Here is a 23,668-nt window from a genome sequence, read left to right on the forward strand (position 1 = left end):
TGACTAACTGCAAGAAGGAAAAGTTATTTTAAGTACTTTTCACTGTGTGGACCTCAGTTTTTTCCACACTGAGGTTTGTAGGTGATCAAATAGGTTAACCTTGTTCTCTCACTCACCTTCCATGCCTGGGCATGGGAATATGGAGAGAAACATCTGTGTAGGATTGTACAGAGAAGCAAGGGGCAGTGCTTATTTGACATGAAATAACGAATCCCAAGCAAAGCAGAACACGGAAAACACACTGCCAGGTGCTGGGTGGTCAGTGCAGAGCTGCACATGGAGAGATGGCTCAGAGCTTTGCCACAGCTTAGCAGTGACAGGTTACATTTCAGAAATTCCAAGTCCTCTTTAGACTGGAGCTAGAAAAGATGCTTAAAACACCTCCTGTATGGCCAAGCATAGATTGGATTTTAAGTAATATCCAGAAATCTGAGAAGCCTCTCTCTGCTTCTCTGCCTGAGTTTTACACACAAAATACCTGATGGAGAAGTGAGAAAGTGACCAGCTCTGGGGTCCTGCAGATTAGGTTTGTGTTTATGCAAACACAGCATCTTGGGCTGTGCTACCATGTACAAAATGCACTTCCAGGTGGGGCCAAGACCCCTCCTTATTCTGAGAACTGCCCAACAAATAATTTCTTTAGGGACAGCTGCACCTATAGCTGAATATGAGCCTGTCTTAGGTCCTAAAAACCTTCTTCTGAGTCACTGCAGAAGAGCCATTGAAATTTGCCTATCTTAAGGCTAAGCCTCAAATCTAAGGTAAAATATAACTTACAATTCATATATAAACAAGTTTCAGCAATGCTTGGCATGGGTTTGAATATTTAATTCATAGCACCAATACATTTTATTTAAACATTCAGAAAATGGTTTTGCTCAGAGGAATTTTTCTCTCCCTAGCACACTGAAAACACTTATCCATATGAAATTTACTGACACTGGGAATAGCAGGGATGGCAATAGAATATTTGGTGTCTGCTGGATCACTGACAACCTGGGGCATGACAGGGCATGAGCAAACAGCAGGGAGACGCCAGGAGGTTTTCCTCAAGCAAGGAATACACTTTATTATTGACAATAATTTTGCACTCAGGGAAGCTTAATTAGAAGAGGAGGGGCAGAAGCCACAACATGGAACTGGGGAGGGGGTGGAGAAGTGGGAGTCAATTGTTATTCAGGCTTTTTGCTGTGTTACAGGTCTATCTTCTTACTGACTAAATTGCTCATTAGCAGTTTTGTGCCCAGGGTTCTTCACCCGGGAAGCGAGCTCCTGTCAGAGATATGGTGATCAGGAGGAGAACAAAACTGGGGGGAGGTTGAGAGGGGAAAGCCCCTCTACCCTCTGTGAAACTGAGCACTGGAAGAAGTAGAAAACACCATCCACAGTTATAATTGCTGCTTATCATTTATCTTTAATCTCTGATTGTTTACTTATCATTAATCCCATCTGTCAATGGAGCTGGTAAATGCACAGTAACAAATCTGGGATGGAACTGTTGGTGATGTTCGCTATATATAGAGCATTCATCATCATATATTTGCATTTTTCAGATTTCATCTGACTGAATTTTCTCTTAAGACTTTTACACACGCCTTGTTACATTAGACTTCTGTTTGCAGCTATTAAATATGAAACAGTTCCAGACACGTCTGAAGTGGTTAAATATTCTTGGTGACAATATCCAAACCCATGAACTATCTACTGCCATACTGGTGTCAACTTTGTCGAGAGCCATAGTAATGAACTTGTGATTTAGCAGGTTCAAGGGAGATGGCAACCCTGTGAACCAAGTTCAGCATTATGCATAAATCAAAACAATTTTGCTGGTATTCAATAATGCTGGAAAGTTGTTCATTTTACTCAGGAGCAGATGAAGGAATTGGGGCAATTTGTAATTAATGTGTGGTGAACAGAATTAAAATGAGAGTGCAGAATTAAAATGACAGTGAGTTAAACTATCACTGTTAGAGTGGAGTAGCACAGATTCATCATCTTGCTGCTGCAGCTCGCTCAATGTTTTATTCAGAACAAAACAGAACTGAAAGGTCTGAGTCTTCATTCAGCAGGGTAGGCCCAGACTGACCTGTCTGGATATTTCTATTTATGTTTCTTCCTCTGATGGAGCTAACAAGGAGAACTATTCAGGAAACATACCCTACATCTTCCTTTTCATTATTTGCAGTCTTGCTTTTCTGTCTGTGAGACATGCTGGGGTTAGACAAACATCTGTTGGGAATGCCTTAAGCACAGTTGATCCTGCTTTAGGGCAGAAGGATGGACTGGATGACCTCTTAAGGTCACACCTAGTCCCATTATCTTCCACTCTTTTTAAAGGGAATAACACTACTGGGAAATTACACCACATGCTGAGGATAATTCCCCTGAGTAAAACCCAATCTACATTAAATCAATAATTACTTTCAGGGAACATGTATTTTTAGACAACCCATTTAATACAATCAACATACAGCTATGGCCCTAGAAGTTGGTATTTTTAAACACAGGAAAATAAAGTATGGTCTCTTTTGTGGGTAATCTGACCTAACTCACTATTATTAAGGGGAAAATTCATTCTTATTTAAAACAAAACTTGCAAATGGCAAAGCATGGAAGAACATTCGAGTTCCTCATAGTTCATGTATAGTTTAGGGCAGAAAAAGTCATTTTGCTGTGAATAATTGCTGCATGTGATGGATGATGTTAAAAAAAAAGAAAATGCAGTCTTGCAAAGACATAGGTGCATCTGTAGCTTGAAATATGGGTGTCCCACTGCACTCAAGAGTTACCAAAGGGAGCTATTCCCTCATCTTAGAAGTTCAGCATACAGTTAAGAATTTGCAATTTCAAGGCCCTAACAAACTGAGCATATGAATATTTTGCTTCCAGTTACAACATCGAATAATGAGTTAAATCTTTACATGCCTAAAATGTTTGTTTTGCATAAACAATTATTGACAATTTGCTTGTTTAGAAGTGCATTGCCAATTTAGCAATTAATTTTTAATAGCTGCAGTTAACCTCTTCCACCCTCAGAAGGCAAGCTGTGGCAAGTCTGAATTTTTATGGAAAAATTTAGGAGTCCTGCCCAGTTACTAAGCTGTTTATTAGGAGAGCACTGCCTGCTCTGTGTTTAGGGTGTGAGGCTACAAAGGATGTTAAGAAATCGATGACTTTTGGTGCACATCCCATAAATACTTCCAGATTAAGAGCCATACCCAGTCTATCAACCATTAACACTTGAAGTCACAACTCCCATTCATCTGTTTTGTCATCCACAGCAAAGACAAAGGGCCAGGAGATAAAACTAGCAGCAGCCAGACAAAATCTCTGGCATTTAGCATTTAGTATCTGAGTGGGAGTGTGTGTGGAAAGGGGGTTTGCAGATGCCCAAACATGATAAGTGTACTGGATAAACAACAAGAAATGAAGATATCAAGAAATGAAGATATCATAAAATTGTAGATAATTCAAAATTTCCATTTCTAATTCCTTTTCTCCCATTCTAAACATGCAGTAGTTGTTGAAAGGACAGGCAGCCCTCCCAGCCCAGTCACACTTGTGAGGGGAAAATATCAAGTGCCAAAGCCTCTGGATCCCAGAGGTCACATACGGTTGCCATCCACGCTGATGTAACTCTGAGCCTGAGTGATTATATTCCCAGGAGCCTGAAATCTGAGGATGAATTTAGAAAGCACCGAGGGGAACAAATGCACAGCCAGCTCTGCAACCACAGCACATGTATAGCTGCCTCCCAAATGTTTCTGTTCTCTTTCCACTGACACATGAGAGATCTGTGCAACAGTTTGGGTTGACGCATTTGGACACGGTGGAGGACTTGAGGTAAGGAATCCTGCTTTTAATCTGTCCCTAAGAGGTACTGAAAGTTAGTGAGGAACATGGAATTCATTTCCATATTCCCTTTCAAAAACAAAACAAGACAAAGCAAGTGACAGTTTTAGAGACAGAACTATTCACTTTTTGAACTTTTCAGTGCAAACAAGCACATGAGAAATCCATCATCGCTAAAGGGCTGCTAACAGCAGCCAGACTCCCCCACCCTCCCTGTGCATCTAAGCTTTCAGGAAAAAGTAGGAAGCAGGAATAATGATCTATACGATCCTCTGGGGAGCTATCCTACCCTTCTCCCCCACCCCCAGTCACTTTTCACCTCCTTGTTCCATACACAGAATAAAACGCAGGCCCTGCAGTATTTTAAGTATGACCAAACGAAATTATTCTAACATGAAAGAGGTAAGCTGTACTGCTGCTGCAGCAAGCAAGCAGGGCCAGGTCTCCTGTCCTGTTCCAGTTCCAGGAGTGGCTCCTGGTCTCCATCTGAGATATCTGGAGTTCCAGCAGGAAGCAGGGCAATGACAGAGTGTCCCACAGGATGTGTGGCAGCTTCGTCACCCCACAGTGGCTCTGTGGGTCCCACAGGATCTGTGTTCTGCACTCCAGCTGGGAGAGGTCATCCACAAAGAGTGCTGCATCCCCTGAACTATTTCTGGGTGTGTTATCTTTTAAATTGATGAGTTATATTTTAAATTTATGCATCTGCTTCTTCCTGAACCTGCTGGAAGGAGTGCCTCTAGGGTAGAGCTGTCCAGCTGGGGATTCCCCAAGCACTGCACCAGGAGAAGGGCATGGTTATGCCTCTCATGGACACCACTGTAAAGCCCAAGGCTTTCTAACTGTCCTGGCTCTTCAGCATTTTTATTCCACGTGGAAAGTTCACAGATTAATTGTGTATTAATTACTGATTCTGTAATATTCTAAATACTGATTCTAAATACTGATTCTGGTAACCTTATTTTCAGCACACAGGAGCAGCGAGTAACAGGTAAGAAAAAATGGGGCTGAAACAGACAATTATAAAGTTTGAGCCACAGACATTTTGAGTTCCAAAAGACAAGCATTTAAAAGCAGCTTGTGAGAATTTGAGGAGGACAGAAGAAAGCCACCCAGAGGAAAAGGAAACGTGGTAATTTTCCACCCAGAGCTCCTCCATCCGAGGGTGGCGGGTCACACGCCCTTGAGACTCTCAGAGTTCACTTCAGGGTGGAAAAGATGCGTTCAAAGCAGCACAGGGGAGCGAGTTAAAAATAAACAGCTGGAATGTGGAACTTCAAAGATTTTCCGTTCATTGTCTTTGTTTCTATTTTGGCAGGATGTAACTTAAAAGACAACTTAAAAAACAGGCATGTGCCAGCACTTTCAGGAGCAAGGCTAAAGAAGAAGTAATTGCCTCAGCTCCCGCCCATCTATTAAGTTTCCTGAAACAAGAATCCTATGAATCCTTTCAAGCTGACTCATCCATGTAACATTCATCTCCCACGAGTCAGAATTTTGCATGCTGCAGTGCAAAGCTGTTTTAGCCAGCTTGAATATAAATCTAAGTGTTCTAGGTACTCACATTTTGAAAAGGAACCCCTACAGAACTGCTCTTCTGCCATTTTTTTGAAGAATACATTTTTAAAAATGCAAATTATTTACAGAATAGGATCAAGGTACAATGCTAATATTAAAAAAAAATAAAAAGTAAGACTGCACTTGCTGCAGGCAAGCCACAAATATTCCAAGCCCAAGGTAAGAGTCTCCACTGTGCCATGTGGATTCTGGTACAAATGCTGTCTGTTATTGTGAAGTTCCACAAACAACTCCAGTTTGCAGCAATGTTAGTCATGATAGATCTACTGTAAATAACAGCACTTAGCAGCACTCATCATTTCCTCTCTTTTTCCCCCTTTCCATCACCTGCATACTGATTAGAATAGCAGAAAATTACTGGTTTGCTATAACAAGTCAGAATGCATCATTTTTTTTAGGCAGCTTCCTAATTTATAAAAAAATTGTTTTCTTCAGTAGGACAGCGTGGTTACACACAAACAATACAGTGATTATGCACAATACCATCAAGAGGAACTAAAACTAGAGGATACATGTGGTATTTGTTAACTGAAATAACAAACAAACAAAATGCACATTAAAAATCTCACCCTGTCCATTTTTACATCATTATTCCAAAATTTGATTTTTTTTCTAGCTACTGGGAATGACATCTATGGCTTCCCTCATTAGAGGCACTTAAAGACAGGAGAAATTAATCCAAGAAAAAGGTGTTTCATGTATAGACCTGGTGCTCAGCAGTAGAGTGATGCTGGATTACACAAGCCATGCATCTCTAGGAAAGAAGTGCAACCTCTCATCACTTTAAACTTCATGCCTAAATACCTTTATCACTGTAAATTGATTTAGCAGTCTTAGTCTTGCTCAGACTCCATTATTTTCAGTAGATAATTAAGATGTGCTAGTGGCAGTCAGAAGAAACAGAATTAATGGCAAATATTCTCCTGTGTAAGAGTTCCACAGCCAAACTGTCCCTTCCAGAAAACAAGCTGCTCTTTTTTCATAAATCCTTTTTGGATTATGTCATGTGTCTGAACTTCCTTGAAATGTCCCCAGTGTGGTCAATGATGATCTTATTTAATACCTAAATCAGGACTTCAACTGCCACAAACTGTCGCAAATATCAATAATTTTAAAATAGACTGGACTACACTGGAATAGAATGGAATGGAATGGAATGGAATGGAATAGAATAGAATAGAATAGAATAGAATAGAATAGAATGGAATAGGATATTGGAAGGGACCCACTATGATCCAACTGCCTGAGCACTTCAGGGCTGACCAAAAGTTAAAACAAAGGCTCGTCAATGTTGCTCTGTCTCAGATGAGAGTTTATTAGTGCAAGCAAAAAGCGTGGAAAGGTTACTACAACAGCTGGAGCCTGGTTTATAGTTCTGCAAGAAAGTCAGTTTGGTGATCAGTGAGTAGTCTGGTGGTGTGAGGTTATTTTGAGGAATGCATCATCATCATCATCATCATCACCATCATCCACCAGGATGACAGATCTCACCCCCAGCTATCAACAGCATCAGGGCTCCAATGCTTTTCCCAGGAAGAAACTTCATGTCTTACCTTGTAGGTCCTGCAGTCGAGGGCGAGAAGCTCTCAGCCAGTGGTGCAGCAGCAGCAAGAGGATCTGAGGTGTCCTGACCTCCTGACTTTGCTGTGCTCTTTTTCTGAGGGCTCCTTTTTAAATTGTGGCCATTACCAGGAGGTTGGCCTAATTCTGAGTCTTGTGGAGTGTTCTAGAATGAAAAGAGAGAACAATTTAAATAGCTGCTGCTATTTTGGGGAAGACATAAGCTTAAGGAGTTTTGTTCTGCCCACAGACACCCTCTGTGATGGATTTCCCTACTTTGATGGAACTTGCAGGTTCTAAAGCCAAGCCATTTTTTTTCTTAACAGCACAAAAACAGAAGGAAGTGGTTGGGCCAGAAATAAGTACTAGGAAAATAAGAGAGAGAGAAGAATGCAACAATTGTTCTAAAGCAGCCAGGGCCTTTACTGACCCAAGGAGGGTATCATCTTCTCTTCTTCCAGGCCTGGCAAATGCTTTCCTTGCTAAGCAAGTTTAAAATGAGAAAGGATGGAAACAGGCTGTAAACTTGGACACTCATAATATTAGCAGCATATTTGGAGTTAAGTTGGAGATAAAGCCAATGTCATTCAAGACCCAGCACTTGAATCCAAGTCCAGATTCCTTCCCTCCCACTCCAACAAAGCTCAGAAAGCCTCTGAATTGAAACAGAGGGCTTGATTCTTCTTCAGGCTGCCCCTCTCTGATAACAGCGACAGGAAATGCTGTAGTTTCTCTAGTGACAGCTAGAAATGCTATTCCACAACTGTGGCTATGCTGCATCACCTCTTCCTCTTCTCAAATGGAAATAGTTACCAGGGATCTCCATCCATGGAGATATGCCTTACATGAGTGGATTTTTATGTTTTATTTTTATTGCAAATTATTGGTTTTTGCTGCAGGGAGGAAGAGAGTCCTGGGCAAGCACAAGGGTTACATCAGGTAGTGAGTGGCACCTTCTTACTGATTTTTTTTTTTTTTGAGGAAGTATCTTTAGAACATGAAGAAGAACCAGAAAAAGTTGTCCTGAACAGTAGCTGAGGATGTTCTTTGAGCATAGCAAAAGAACTGGAGAAATGGACAGAAACAATCAAGTAAAAAGCAAAGAAGGTCTGAATGAAGGCCTTTTTCAAATCCTCAGGCACATCAAGCAATACCTAAAAAGAAGAAAAGCTGCTTCACCAAATCAACCTTACCATAAAGTCACTGTTGTTTTAATTCTTAATTCTAGTTGTGAGAAGCCTAAGGCACACTTAACCTAAGGACACGTAAGTGTATTTACTGATGGCAGGGTAACACCAGAGTTTAAAAGCACAGTACACAATTCCAGCTCATCTCTTGGGGCTTTTTGCACTCATTTTAACGTTTAGTTTTTCTAGCAGTAGTCAGTAAATTGCAGAGAGCTGTTATTGAGAGAATTACTCTGCTCTGTGTGAACGTGGTGTGCTCCCGCAGAGCCAAAAGCTGCCCGAGCTCTGAGCCAGGAATGAGACACCCAGTGGACAAGCAAAGCCCGGGCAGCGAGCAGCTGAAAAGGTCAGGCACACTGAAAATACAAAAAGACTTCCTTTATACTTAAGGCAAATTTGATTAACTCTCATATCCTCTGCCTTTCCCTGGAGGAGCCCCTTCACTACAGCTTTGTTCTCCTTTATCTCACCACGTTCTGCTGGGAGAGACCCAGGGCTCTTGGTTTCATGATCATGAAGCACTTACCCAGCATGTGCTGACATCTGGCATTTAGAGTGTTTATCTAAGTATATATGTTGGCTGCAAACCCAGAGTATATGGCAAAAAAATTACTAGAACATCAAGAATTATACATGGAAATTTGTTTCTTTCAGCCAGGGGGGAAAAAAAAATGTAGAGCTGAGTGAGCTTACTGGGCTCTGTTCTGATTTTGGTGCAGAGTTTTGGGCAGCCTTGCTTTTGTTTGCATGAGAAATCTGCGTGGAGAGTTTATTTCAGTATGCAGAAAGAGCTATGAAAAAATATGTTACTAAATGAATTACCAGGAAAAACCCCCAGTCAGGGGTGGGTAAATTCCCACCAAGCCAGGTGAGGCAGCCACAGTGCCATGCTCTTACTCAGCCCCTGTATCATGTCTCCTCTTGAGAGGTACAGGTGGGTCAGATGCAGAGCTGGGCCACAAAAAAATGCCTCACAGTAGCAGCAAAATTAAAAAATCATTTTCAGGCCCCTTGCAGACAGAAATGACCTCCTTTCCTTTCCCAGCAGGGCAGGCAGGGTCAGGAGAACCACACAGAGCACCCCAAGAAATTAGTCCAATTTATTAAATTGTCCAGATGCCTGCAGCAGTTGGCAAGAGCAGTGAGAACTAATTATTCATTTTTCCTCCTTTCTACTTCTACCACCTCAAATTTTCTCCAGCTGCTCCGGGTGCCAGGCAGGAGGAACACCTCCCATCTCTCCTGAGATGAAGAGCTGCATGTTTTGTCTCCTTCTCCTAAAGCCTCTGTCATGTTCCAAAGCAGAAAATGCACAGCAATTAAGTCATTAACTAATTTACATGGTGCAGTCTCAGTAGCCACACATGGCTTCTCACTAGCCTCTCCTTCACAAGATCAGCCACTTAGCCCCAAAGGCTCTTCAGGTTACAATGCTGCTCTGCTGACCTGCTTTTGCAGCCACAGCATGATGGGGATGCACACAAATCCCTAAAGTAAAACTCCCTGAGAGCCAGGACCCTTTGGATTGTCATCCAGAGTCACAGATCCCAGGTGATAACCAGGGGCTGATCAGCCACATGGGCTCGGGGGTGGCACAGAAGGAAACTCCTCACCAGCCTTGTCACAGCACAAACCCAACAGCTCATTGCCTAAAGAACCCTCAGAAATCTGAGAAAAGCTACAAGCAGCAGTACAGCTGTTGGAGGAAACTTTGAAATCTTAGCATGGGGTCAGGATAATTTGTCATTGACTCCCTGAGTCACAGAACACTCTGGGGCAGGATAATTTGGTAGAGGTTTGCTGTCGCTATTCATCTCCAGAATTCACAAGTGAAGTGCAGAGTATGGGCATTTATGTGCCTGCTATACCTGAACATCCCATCTCATCAAAGTTAGGATGTTTCCATATTAGACACAGAGAAGGGCCCATGTCCCAGTGATTTTATCAGCTGTTACACCAAAATTTGGACTTTATATCCAAACAAAAACACTGGGAGGGGCAGATTCAGCAGAAGAGAGAAAGATCACAACAAACCAGGTCAGTGTGCACACATTTGAAGACTAAATTTAACATTTAACATTTTCCATAGATTATTTGAGGTCAGGGGACTGGTGGTTTGTTTTTGTTTTTGGTTTTGGTTTTGGTTTTTTTGGGTTGATTGGTTTTAACTTTTTTTTTTTTTGTCTTTTTAAATAGCTTTGTGCTTTCAGGGAACTAATGTTTAAGAACTTATAGTTAATCTCCAAACCATCCCCTAAGTGACTGAATTTGGCCACAGAAAAATCTGACTCTTGTTCTTGCAGTTCATTACCAAATTTAACATGTATTAAAACAATCTTAGCAGCACAGGCCCTGTTGGAGCAGAGGAGTTTGAACTGTGGGCACTCAATCTTTATTTATTTATTCATTTATTTCCAGGCTGTCAGATGTTTTAGTGATCAAAAAGCTGCCCTAATGCCTAGTAAGGCAAAAGCACATATATATGCTCAAAAGAAGCTCAAAAGAGTGTTTTAGCAATAATCTAAAATAAATCTTAATGTAGATATTTACATGCAAAATGAACTATTAATATGCCAAGATATAGAAAATCTTTATATATTGGTTTTCTCCATTTAATGTATTCATGTTATCATCACAAAAGAACATGCTTTGTGAATCTAAGCCAGACAGCAGAAAACCATAATTCAATTTTTCGATTAAATTTTTAAAATTTAAGCTAGTTATGCAACTCAGGTGCTGAACTAGCTTTGCAAAGCAAGCTTTTTAAATTTTTAATTAACATGCGAAAACAATTATAAGGACTATGTTTTGTTCACAAGTACCATTAGAAAGCTGCAGTTAAATAAATGACTTTTGAGTTTCAATACATACAGCCTCTGAAGTGATTGACTACAGAAGCTTGCAGCTAAATTTGTTCTATATTTGTTTCAAGTGTAGCATACACCTATGTGAAAAGGATTCTCATTATAAAGAGTTAGTTAACTGGAAGACTTCAATAATTAAAATAAAAACCAGAACACAGAGGTTCTCAGCATTTTTAAGTCCAGGCTAATTAAAAAAACCCAAGAACAAACCAACCAGCTTTGTCACAGAGAGCATACAAACAACTGGAGGAAAACTAAACAGCTCATAATTGTTTCTCCTTTAAGGCAGCACAATATTTAAATGAATACAACTGATTCTCCTGAAATATGCAATATAATTTGCATTAAAGCCTTCCAAAAGCACTGGAGTCTGCAAGAACACAAAGTAAATCTACAGCATCACTTTGTTTTCCCAATGACGTTGAACAGGTTGCTAAAAAATAAAAAATAAAAAAAAAAAAGGAAGAGAACTCCATTAACAGTGTAGCCAAAAGGATTATGTGCACTGCTGCACTGGAGTTATCACAGCAGAAAGAAATGCCTTTAATGCTGCCTGGGAGCCTGTGGAGAGCCCAGCTCCCAAAGCCCAGTTCAGAGCCAGCACCAGGCACAGCCTCGTGTTCCACACGCCAGACCTGGAGCTCCCCAGCACAGCAGCACTCACAGGGCACAGCACAGCTCTGCTTCCAGCACCTGGCATCCCCACCCAGCCCCTCCAGACCTGGAGCTCCCCAGCACAGCAGCACTCACAGGGCACAGCACAGCTCTGCTTCCAGCACCTGGCATCCCCACCCAGCCCCTCAGAAAGGGGAACTTGCCCTGACTCCCCTTCCTCCTCTCTCTCACTAAAAGCTGCTTCCTCTTCCACCTGCCCCCTGCCACGTTCCCCCATGGAGCACATCCTTTTACAGCAGCTGCTGGAACGTGCCAGAGTGTTGGAATCCTGCATGCTGGGAACTTTAGACTTTCTGTGCTGAAAGGCACAGACCCACAAGAGAACACTGTATTTGGCCTGAGGCTGTGGAGAAAACTTTAAAAATTGATTGATAGCACTGGGATTACTGGGTGTGTAGTTGGTTACAAGTGTGTGATATCACAGGGTGGAAAACTGAGAGTTTGGGATTTTAGAATACAGAAATAAATATGAAGCAAGATGGAGGCTGTAGGGTGGAGACAAGTTGTTCTTTACCTTCTTGTTCCTTCTTCTTCATGGGTTTGGGTGATGTTTTGTGATTGGACAGAAAAGTCCTCGTTGCAGGCTTTGAGGGATCAGTTATTGGGTTAAAAGGGAAAATAATCTAGGTGTCCTTTCTTAATTGGATAGTTTAGTTTTAAAAGACCTTGTAACAAGAGTCAGTTAGCCATTTTGTGCCTTGCTAATGAAAAAGCTGCAGAACTCACAGTAGTGAGACTGTAAGATAGATAAGAAATAACAAAACACCTGAGTCCAAACACGAAACACCGTCTCAAGTGCCTTCAAATCCAACCTCGAGAAACTGATACCAGAGCTCTGAGCAGCTCAGAGTGATCTTTGAGGGGTTACATTAACTTTCCATTCCCACTAACTCCCTCTGGTTTCGTGGAGGGAAAGCTGGAGCAAGCCTTTACAAATCTCAACCAATAAACCAGAAATTACCTTTCCTTTTCCTCCATGTCTTCCATTACAACCTGGGGGAGGGAGGTGTTTGAACAGTTTGTTTTTGTTTGTTTTTTTTTAAGTCTGCTGCTAGAGGTTGTTCACATGGTTGGGAAATCAGGGTTTTTAAATGTCTCTTGAAATTTTTGAAGACAGAACAGGTTTTTTTGAAACCATCTTTTCACTCTTCTGGCTTTTGTTGTTGTTCTGCAGGAACAAGCTTACAGTAGCCAAGTTGTAAATTAGAGTTTTAAGACTTTGTATCTTTGGAGAGTCATTGTCTCTCCCTTGTTTGGAGAAGTGGTACCAAAATAAATAAGTAGATAGCGAGTGGATATTGCTTGAACAGCTGGAACTTTACATTAAAATCAGTGAACACTGGTCAGCAAAACCAGTGAGCCATCACAGAAGAGTAACAAATTACCTCATATATTGAGCCAAGCTTGAGCTCCATGTGACACTTTTGATCTGAAGAATTACACTAAAACTCAGTTTTTTATCACCTTGCAAGGGAGCTAAATGTGATTTTAGCAAACAACTTGGTGCATTGCTGCCCCTTTTTGAGAGTGGCTGGGGTACAGCTATGTGGAGGGGATGCCTGTCATGACCTCTTCTTGCCTTTCTTCCCAAACATTGTGACTACTCCATCAGTTGGATGTAATTATGACATGATCAGATAGGAAGAGCAGACTCTATCCTTAAGGGAGTCTCTGTATAGAGTTTTGCAATTACAGTAGATTTTTTCTTTAATCAGTAATGGTGTAATTTGCTGTTGCTTCTGGCGTGGTTTATTTGTCTCTCACGGGAGGAGAATTTTAAGTTCATACCTATTCTAATTAAAACCCTCAAAGGGGCAGGAATGCAAAAATTGGCATTCGCTTCTCATTTAATTTAATTTGCTTCTCACAAATACAAGACACAAAGTAAATTGTGATATGGTAACAATGGTATTTCAAAAATTCTTACAGCTTTTGATTGTAAGTACCTATGACCTTCTCTTAGAGATAAAGGGCTGCTTTTCCTCCTGAGAAACACCTACAGAAATGACTCTGCCTGTGAACACAAAAATAAACACTGGTGTGTGTAGGGGTGTGTGTGTATACTTATATATTTATAGTCACCATCTTATCCTTGATTTAGCTTTTTTCCCAGAACACACAGCCACAGCAGGGACAATTCAAACCTTCAGGCTTCAGTGCTTGTGTTTATGACTCTTCCAGTCCACTGAGGGCACCAAATTGTTTATCTTTAGATTCTTGTCATGTCAACATGGGTGTCTTCTCAACCACCTGAGAAGCCTTGCTGTGCTGGAGAAATGTGCACGGAGTTAATGAAGCCTGGCTGTGTAACTCCTTCATGGCTCTCCTTAACTTCACCTTTCCACCTGCCCAGTGTGATCTGTGGCCAGCAAGCAAAGGAAAATTCACAGTTAGCTTTGTATCTTCTCCAGTCTGGCTGCAGTTGTTTTCATTTGTCCCTTTCCTGGTGTTTGGTGAAGGCCTGGTGAGTGCCTGGATTATTTTCTTAAGGACGGCAGGTGTATGAGATACAGCAGGAGAGAGAGAGAATAAAGTTGATGAACTTGGGAAGAAAATCATCCTCTAACTTGCAATTTTCAGTCAGTATAGTTTTAGCTAAAGCAGCTTTCTGCTGAGTGGTCCTTAGCAGCCTGACAATAAATGACTTGAGAAGATGCTGTTGGATTCAAATAAAGTAGTATAGGAAAATAATCTCCAGGTTGAGTCCCAAACTCTGTTGTGCTTCCCAGCCAACAGTGTTTGCCTGCCTACTAATTTCACAGCTGTGGAAAATGCAGGTCCAACATTTTCACACTATTTTTTAAATGAAGAAATGTAGTAAATAATTACAGAGGAACTTTATAAATATTATATATTTTTCCTTTTCATCTCTACCCATAAATTCACATCCCATGAGAAACGGTGATGGCTTTACAGTTGTGAAGGAAGCTTTAGCCATTACTTCAGAAGAGAAGGACCAGTCTCCCAAATTCCTTTTCACTATACTTTCAAATTAAGAACTCTGCCACAACTTTGAATCTTCTTCTTTCATCCCCTCTCCTTCACTCACAGGAAAGATGTAAATAATAATGTGAATAATAATTATTCATTGCAGTGAGAAGTGTCCCAGAATTTGCTGCATTTGCATAAAAGGATATAATTCTCTGAAAACATACAATGTTCTTTTTGAGTAAACTCAAAGAAATTCTTGACATTATTCACCATAGAATATTGGACCAGCAGCAATTACCACTGGAAGTAAGAATTAATTAATTAATGTGGTGGCTGGAGGTCTGTCAGGACTATGTAAGCATCAGGAACAGACAACAACTGACAGGAACATCCTGATAGGCACTGGATGAAATGCAAGGAAAAATGAAAGAGAATCATAATTCAGGGAGTAAAAGTTTTGAATCCTAGTGGAGACAACAAACCCAGAGAAGAGCCCCTGTGGGGTAACAGAGAATCACATTAAAATGACACAGGTAAAATTACCGTGCAGAAAATTGGGAATGCATTTTTGTTCCCAGCTGACTGTGAACAATGGAATGTATACAGATGTTACTGCACTATTCAAAAAGTGTGTCAACAGCCAGTTAGAGCCCCAGAGCTCAGAGGGCTTTGCCCAGTTCCCATCTGTGGGATTGGAGGCTGAATGCTGGACAGAGCTGCTGCTGAGCCCGGCATCCTCTGCTGATCCCTGCAGCACCAGGATCTGAAGGGAGAGCCACAGCAATTAACCAAAACCACCAGTTCAGGGAGACTGAAATCAGCTGAAAGATGGAAAAAGTAATAATGCAGAATATTAACTGCAGGATGCTCAGCAGTCAGATTTGTTCAGAGGAAATAAGTGGAGAAATCTGAGCAGGATCACAGCACGACAACTGCAGACAGCTCCAGACTCCTGAGAAGTTGTGGTCCCTCTGCCAAGTGTTGCCTGTCTTACACATTTCACAGCAGAAGACAGGAACAAAAAGATAACCACACATTAAGATCTATGAAATGAACAATAACAGAGATGTGGAATGACCAGCTTTGTTTGCTTTTTTGCTTATTTCAGAAAACCAAGAGGAAGAAAGGATAAAGCAAAATATGTAGAAATAACTTCTGTCTAACTGACTTTGAAATTCCCTCTTCAACTCTGGGGCAGAAGATGCATTACTAGAACTTCAATTCAGCAGCAGTTTTCACCTTCAAAGAGCATTAAAATTACTTGGTGACTTTTACTTTTCTGTAGTCGTGAGAAAGGCTGTGGAATATGACAGTGCTCCTCTTCAGAACTCTGAGTGGCAAGAATTAAAACCCTGAGTTAAAAGTATTCCATATTAGAAAATATAGCCTATTCAAAATTTACAAAGTTTTATGCTCATGTCTCCAGTTATAAAGAACTCTTTCTGGTTTTAACATCCTCCACCCACCCCTTTAAAATGAGAGCAAAGATGCCTTGGTAATGGCATCATTCTAGTAAAAATAAAGGTAAAATACAGTCAGGGAAGTCAATAATAATCCTGTAACATGCAGTCACTTTGAGAGATGTCTCTGAGCTCTCTCCACAACCCCTGGAGCAGAATGGATGGGGCTGAGATACATCTGGGATCACTCTGCTTCCCACAGACCATGTGCCTGACTGTCTGACATTTTAGGGAGCAGATTTGTTGGTCCTGCTCAGCTTGGTCTCATTCCTAAGTGTGGCTTTATGAGCTGGCACCTGAGTCCAGACTGTGCAGAGGTGCAGGGCTGAGGAAGTTGCAGTCACATCAGCTGCTGTGCAAGAGAGTGTTTTCCTTTTATTAAGGCCATGTGGATGATTTTTGGACATTTGGCTGTCCAGAAAAGTCAAGGAAAAGAAGACAGTGTCATTCCTCCATGACACCCAGTTCTTTTGGGTGGATTGAGATAGTTCTGTTTAATGGGCAGCACAACAGCTGAGACCTTCTACAGTTCCCTAAACTGCAGTACTTTCCACAGCTTCCCATTAAAGAACACCCCCATTACTTCACCTGCATTTTGCCTGCTAAAGGCTGGATCTCAAGCATCAAACTGGGTCAAAGTATCTGTTCTTCCAGAATGTTTCTTTTTCAATTTAAAGACCTTTCTCTTCATGTGGAGTTTCACTATTCAAGGAAAATGCATCCTAAAAATAGTTTATATTTAATTCAGCATAAGCCCAACAAGCTGTGCCACTGCAATAGGGCAGGGTACAATCCTAAAATCTCTCAGCATTTTGGGCTTTGTGTGCTTTACAGCAAAACAGAACATGGTTAGTATCAGTATATGTGAAATCACTTTGTTAAATATACTGCTGGCCCCAGCCTTGCTTTATCCAAGCATTTTCTTTGTTCATTACCACTAAATTTAGATGATATTCTCCTCAGAGGCTGGTCTCTACAAGACAGATTGGCTATTTACTTTTTCTCCAAGTGTCTACTGCAATCTTCCTAGTAGCACATTTATTCCACAGATCTTCCCACTCATTAAATGAGTTCTAAACTTAGCACAGGCTCTCCCAGCTTTAATGCAAACCATGTGTGAGGTTTCCAAATGACTCACTGAGAGCATGAGCCGTGCAGGGGTGTTCTCTGATAAACACATAAATACAAACAACTCAGACCAACTGGTTCTGAGCATAAGAACAACCCCAGCTGAGCTATTTCAGTGGTGTTAGGGTTGGAAGGAAAGGCAGCCAGCAAAGGGGGTCAAGTACAGGCTGCTTCTCTAAAGCAGAGATTGCTACTAAAGAAAAAAAAAAGTTAAAAGAAACCAGATTTGTTTTTTACAACTTGCTGAAAAATTAAATGTATCTGCCTTGCAAATGTGCAGTCAGTCTCACAAAACCCAAAAGCCAGAAGAAGATGCAGGAGAAAAAGAGCAGCCAAGCTTGGTGCCAACATTTTGAATGCAAACCATGCAAACCAGTTTCATCATCCACTACCTGCTGTGCTCCTTGGCTTGGTGGTATAAGGATGGCTTTATTGACATTGGGGAATTTCTGAGTGAAAATCAGAATATTTAAGTTTTGTTGCTACTTCTTGTTATCTCTCTGTTTTTTAAAATAATTTGGATTCTTAGCATATTTTGTTTTGCTCTGGAGGGGGTTGGGCTGTCTTTTGTTTTGGTTTTTACAGTCTGAAAAGAACACCAGAGGCTTCCTTTCCTTTTAGAAGAGTTTTTAAAAACACATTTCTTGATAAATTCAGTAGTTTTTAAGTCAAGTCTTCTCAGCCTCAGGATGACTCCTGAACAAATATATTTGACTTCCAAAATCTTCCTGAGTGGAAGCTGTACACTATGGAGAAGAAATTCTCTTAGTTATAGAAATGAGCCCATTCCCCTCTTCCCAAACCTTGAGAAAAGCTGGGACCAAATCTTGGGCTAACAATAAAACCTGGTAAGAATAACCATGGACTATGGAAGATTTTTCTTCTAAAATTTTTAATAAAAATTCCGTAATAGTTGTAATACTGATTGCCTTGAGAGGCTCCACTTTGCAATGCAGAAGGTGCAGCAGATCTGCTGATAGCTGAAGTGGAAGCAGAATGAATCCTGATGCATTTTAGCAGCTACCACAACATATGGAAGAGGAGAGGACAAAGTGTATACCGGTGTTTTAATTGTTGAAATTAATGATAACTAATAATTAATGATTAATTAATTAACTTTTATTCAAACTTGTATCAGCATAGTAACTTCTAATGTCATTGTATACCAGTAGCCAGAGCATTTCACTGCCTTCCTTTTGAAAATGTAAAAATAAACCAGCAAACAGCACCATGCATTAACAGCACACCCTGGGAACGCGGGTGCAAAGCCCTGGATGGGGACACAGACAGTGCAAGGTCATTTCTGAACAAGGAGGAGCTGCTGTGTGCCAGGGCTCTGAGGCCACCACAGGCACTGCCCAGCTCCCAGGGCCTGTCCCCACCCTGCCCATGGCCCAGGACCCTATTTCAGCCTCCCCAGGGATGTCATCCCCTGTGATGCCATCGGGCACTGGTCCTGACCCTGGCTGCCACCCTGGGCTCTTCCCTCTGCTCAGGGATGTGCCTGGTGCTGCCCCAGCTGCCCGTGGCTGCCCTGCTCCCAGGCTGGGGTGCTGGGATGAGCCAGCCCTGCTAACAGAATTAGTCTTCCTTTATTAGCACCTACATCCCATAAAAACCCTGCGCTATGTCAGTTTGCTGATAATCAGGTGGCAATTAGATAACAGAAACAGAGGAGAGATACAGTGGTCATTTGTGGATTCATGACTCCAGTTGTGAATCCCAGTCCTGAACTTGATGTTGATTTTTGAGGGTAAAAGCTTCCCTAAATGTGAAATGGGGAGGCAATACAAGAAACTATTTACTGTGACTATTTTCCCACTAGTAACTCCTAAATGTCAGTAACCACTGCACTGCCTGAACCGTGCCCTGATGCTTTGGAGTGCTGTCATTGCCAAAGGAAAAAAACACACCAAGTTGCTTTCAATTACCATTAATGACACTTAAATATGAGTGTAACGGGGAGCAGAAGATAAACATGGGGTAAGTGGCCCGTGGAAGCAGTTTCTGAAAGGTTTGCTCTAGGCTAGGAGGGGAGGAAAAGCAATTGCCCTGTCACACTCACCTCATTCTCTGCACTGCTGTTCTCGTTGCCCATCTCAACTCTGATGTCCAGGATCACACAGCAATTAAAGAAAGATCACTGGAAGAAAAGAAAAAGCTCTTAATGTGCTGTCAAAAAAAAAAAAAAAAAAAAAAAGAAACAACAACAACAACAACAAAAAAAGAACGCTGGAAATTCTGAAGGGCTCTCATCTCAGCCAGATGCCCCTCCTGACATTCAGCCTTACAATGATTCTAAGTCATAAACTGGGGGAAAAGAACTCTTAATGCTTTTATTTCCTCATGTCTCTCTGCTGTCTTCTGGAAAGACAGTCCTCGAAACTCAGCTTTGTTACTCTGGAATATCCCAAGACATTTGAACATGCCAAAAAAAAATCATTTTCCTTGCCAAAGTCACTTTGGACAGACAGCCCATAGGAAAACCTTGCTGTTTTAACTGTATTCAAACCATTTGTATTACTTGAAATTCCTGTACCAAGCTGCCTGCTCACGTTGTCAGAACCGTGGTGTTAAACCTGACTATCACTTTAACAAGCAATTTTCAATCAAAGCACTCAGAGAAAGAGTAAATGGATTTTTTTACCCTGATCACTGGCATCGTTCCCTGCTTTTCTTAGGCATTATTCTGTTACAATGTTGTGCTCTAAACACCTTCTTTAAACTTAAGAGGATCTGCCTACCATAATTACTATTGGTTTTATACTAGTTCAGGTCTAATTATTTAATTTCAAAAAAATCTCTAAGCAGTTCTAGGGTTAAGTGTCTCCCCGGGCATTGTTGATTTTTATACTTTTTTTTTGAAAAGGATACTCTATAGTAAAAGTCCACACCAGAGATTCACTTATAGAAATTCTTGTGCTAGACATTTTATTTGGGGGCTCATGCATTGGAATTCATTGTATTTATTGTATTACTGAATAGGTGAAAATTACACATTATTACTGTCTCTTCAGTTTTGTGGTTTTTTTTTTTTTTTCTCCAAAGAATGTGGGATTGCTCTGCAGTGTGTGTCAAGAAAAACTCCATTAAAGTTAGGCTGTAAAAGGGAGATTGCACTTTGAACGCCAAGGAAACCATACAAGCTTTTAAGGAATGTTGTTCCTTATTACTACAGTACATTTTTTAAAACTTCAAATATTATTTTTCTTCACAGGAGGCTTGGGGAGAGAGAAGTTTGGTGCTGTGCTCTCAAGCTCTGTTCTGTTTAAACTTGATTGTCTTCAGGGGATACAGCAGTGCTTGAACTTGCTCCTGTTGAAATCACTGAGGCCAGGACTGCACTTTCAGTGATGAATTAGCAACATGAGGTTTTATCTGCTGAGATTGCTGCCAAATCCTCTCCTCTTTTAAACAGTTTTAAACTGTTTTAAAACAGTTCTGAGCTATGCTGAAGACTGGATGTGACATTTTCAAAATCACTGTTCCCCAAGTATGAAATACTCCATCATGGAGTAATGTACACACACAAATCTTCCCAGGCTCAGCCCAGCGAAATGTTCCAAGACAACACATTAAGATTATAATATTTTAAGTATGTATTGATATAATAAAACATTCTCACACTGTTAGAGTTGCTGACTAAGGCTTAAATGCACAGGAGGGAAAGAATAACTCCACTATAAAGATGTGCTTCCCTCAACAGCCAGCACAATTCTTTAAGAGTGAATATTGTGGCATTTGTTCCCCTAACATGCTGAGCTTTTCTCTTCCCAGATCTTTTTCTGTCCTTACAGACATCATGTGAAAATATCTGTACATTATTCCCTCACAAGCACTTGCAGTAATAACATAAACTGGGGAATGAATGGAACTCTCCCAAATCCCCATGGAGCTGTTTAGTTAATTGGGGTGGGGTCTTATATACCAATTGTGCAAAATTCAGATTTTGCCCATCAAGTTCTTCAATAGATTTGCCAATGTATGTCAAAATGTTGTCCTATTTATTTTAGAGTAAATTCACTCCAGTGCATAATATACTGTCAATATTTCTGCACCAGCTCAGCCATACTGACTGTTAAGGACAGCAACTGCTAATAGAGGCCAAAGTTCTCATATTGAGTTGAAAGATAACAATACTTTTTTTACAGTTTTTAAATTAAAATGCACTGGAATCAAAGTAGAAAATGACAAGAGCACAGCAGAAGTGCCAGCTGTCAAAAATCTCCACTAACACATCGTATCATATTGTCTACCCACTTTTTCTTTCCCTAGAGCATGAAATTTCACAATTTTCACACAATTCTCACATCACCATCTGCTTAATAATGAAGATAAATGTCATAAATAGGAAATAAAGACATTACAGATTCTCCAATAATGAAACAAGCGATAATAATATTAAAGTGTGAATTACATTGCAGAGTGCTAAGATAAATTTTCAGATTACAGTGTTACTGTAATCCTTTTACATACATTATTTCTAAATCATTCAATGCACAAGCATTACTTAGGTTGCAAACTAAAAGTGCTTTATCATATGTATAGACTTTCAAAGAAGCATTATAAACATGCTAAAAATCCATCCATTAAATAAACATAGCTTAACCAAAAGATAATATTCATCATCTTTCTATAGTATCTTTCACAATTTACATGTCATTATTGAAATTATTTGAACACTACATATCTCAGAAAGAGCTCAGTGATACCAAATTGGTCTGTTCAGCCTGCAGAGACTTTTGAGCTGAACAACTCAAAAGTCATTATCTGACATGGCTTTTTAAGCTGAACAACTGCTCCACTGAAAGCAAACAAGAGGATGTTTAACACTGCACTTACATTCCAAGATTTATCTGGCACCTTTGGCTTCACTGACGCTTTTAGAGCGTGTCTTCAAACCATTCTTTCCATCTTCACCTCACCAGTTTTCACCTGATTTTCCTCCTACTACTCCTCAGACTCATGAAATGTAGGCTTTCTCTCCGGGACCCACCTTCATAACCTGCTCAACAACCAACTTGCCTCCACCCCAGGCGAGAAAGAAAACAAGTTCCACCTCCTCAGCCCGGCCTCCCCCTGCTCCTGCCAGGCTGCTGAGGCTCTCTGCCTGCCAGAAATCCAGTTTTTCCCAAAAGCAACCCCAGAGAACATCAATTTTGGGTCAAACATATTTCACTTCTACCGTTTCTTGGCATGTGGTATAAGCAGTTGCTTCTTGCAAAAAATGGTTCAGGGAAACTGTGTCAATAACACACTGGAGTTATGCACGTGTTGTTTTCAAGGGAAAATTAGTATTGGGGGGAAATCTATTCTGCATTTTGTGTCCAGGTTTGTTTATGTGTTTAAGCTCATCTTTCATTTTCTCATATCACCCTTGAAAGCTGTCAGAAATACCTGCTAGCAAATGTTGATGTGCCTGTTCAGGTTATGGTGAAATAATTTCCCATTTAATCATCCTGAAAGGTGGAGACATGACAAAAACCCTTTGAAATGTGATGTTGCAAGAAGTACTGGTTTATGGGCGAGCTAATTGTTATTATTAACTCTGATTGTCCATTCCAGCAGTGCTTCCACAAAGGGGTGCTCAGAAACACAGCTGGTAACCAAAGACAAGAGTATTTCTCATTAGTGGCAACTCCAAGGGATTAATGAGTTTCTGTAAACACCTGTGGTGCTTTTTGGGGCCACAAACCAAAGGAATGGTCCACTGTGGGTTTATTGCACCTCCAAGAGTGTGAGGCAGCATTGCTGAATCCAGCATGGAAAAGTCATACCTGACATGGCTAAAAGGCAGGATTTCATAGGGGAGCCATATGTTGTCTGCTGACTTTTGTTCCACAAAATCTTGGTCTATAAACTCCTGACTTGGAAACATAAAGCCTGTGATGGGCTGGAATGCACAGTTGCAAGATCAAGGGCTACATGAATAGCCCTGCCTTTTAAATCTTTATTTTTTTATGAAGTTGGTGATCCAGCATTCTCTGGTTTCCCCAGCCCAGATCAGAACCCAGTAAATCTGAAGTTCATTAATTCAAAATTTTAGTGCGTTCTTCCTTAAAATCAAAGTAGGGGGCATTGCACAATTGATTGTCTTATAGACAACAAATTATGCAATGTTTTTTGTTTAGGCTCTCTGCCATGAATTTAAGAGCAGGGATCCTGTGGGAGGTCAGGAAAACACAAGCCTGGTAATGCATCCTCACTTCTGCTAGCTGCATTATTTCCTCATCAAAACAAACTGAACTCACATTTGGGGCTATTCCATTTCTAAGCTAAGGCCAGAAAATGCCACAAGTGAAAGTGAAGAAGCTGCCTTGCAAAACAGTTGTCTGGCAGAAACTTTGGGGAAAAACAACCTTCAGTAATCTGTAGATGATGGTTTCTGACTGTGAATTTTTATCAACATACGTGCAAAGCAGAATCCCTCTGT

The 23,668-nt window shown here is 40.8% G+C and overlaps 1 protein-coding gene across 1 annotated transcript in view; it reads right to left on the reverse strand.

Annotated features, from left to right (window-relative positions):
• Positions 1-22,130, reverse strand: part of TACC2 (transforming acidic coiled-coil containing protein 2) — a 118,299-nt gene extending 96,169 nt beyond the window's left edge. Inside the window, exons 1-3 of the mRNA XM_053983994.1 lie at positions 22,078-22,130; positions 19,301-19,378; positions 6,984-7,156 (exon numbers count right to left, since the gene is read on the reverse strand). Of these exons, the coding sequence (XP_053839969.1) occupies positions 6,984-7,156; positions 19,301-19,333 (206 nt within the window). The 5' untranslated portion in view covers positions 19,334-19,378; positions 22,078-22,130. The remainder of the gene's footprint in view (positions 1-6,983; positions 7,157-19,300; positions 19,379-22,077) is intronic.
• Positions 22,131-23,668: the final 1,538 nt, after the last annotated feature.

The sequence above is a fragment of the Vidua macroura genome, chromosome 8, assembly GCF_024509145.1.
Source record: "Vidua macroura isolate BioBank_ID:100142 chromosome 8, ASM2450914v1, whole genome shotgun sequence".
NCBI lineage: Eukaryota > Metazoa > Chordata > Aves > Passeriformes > Viduidae > Vidua > Vidua macroura.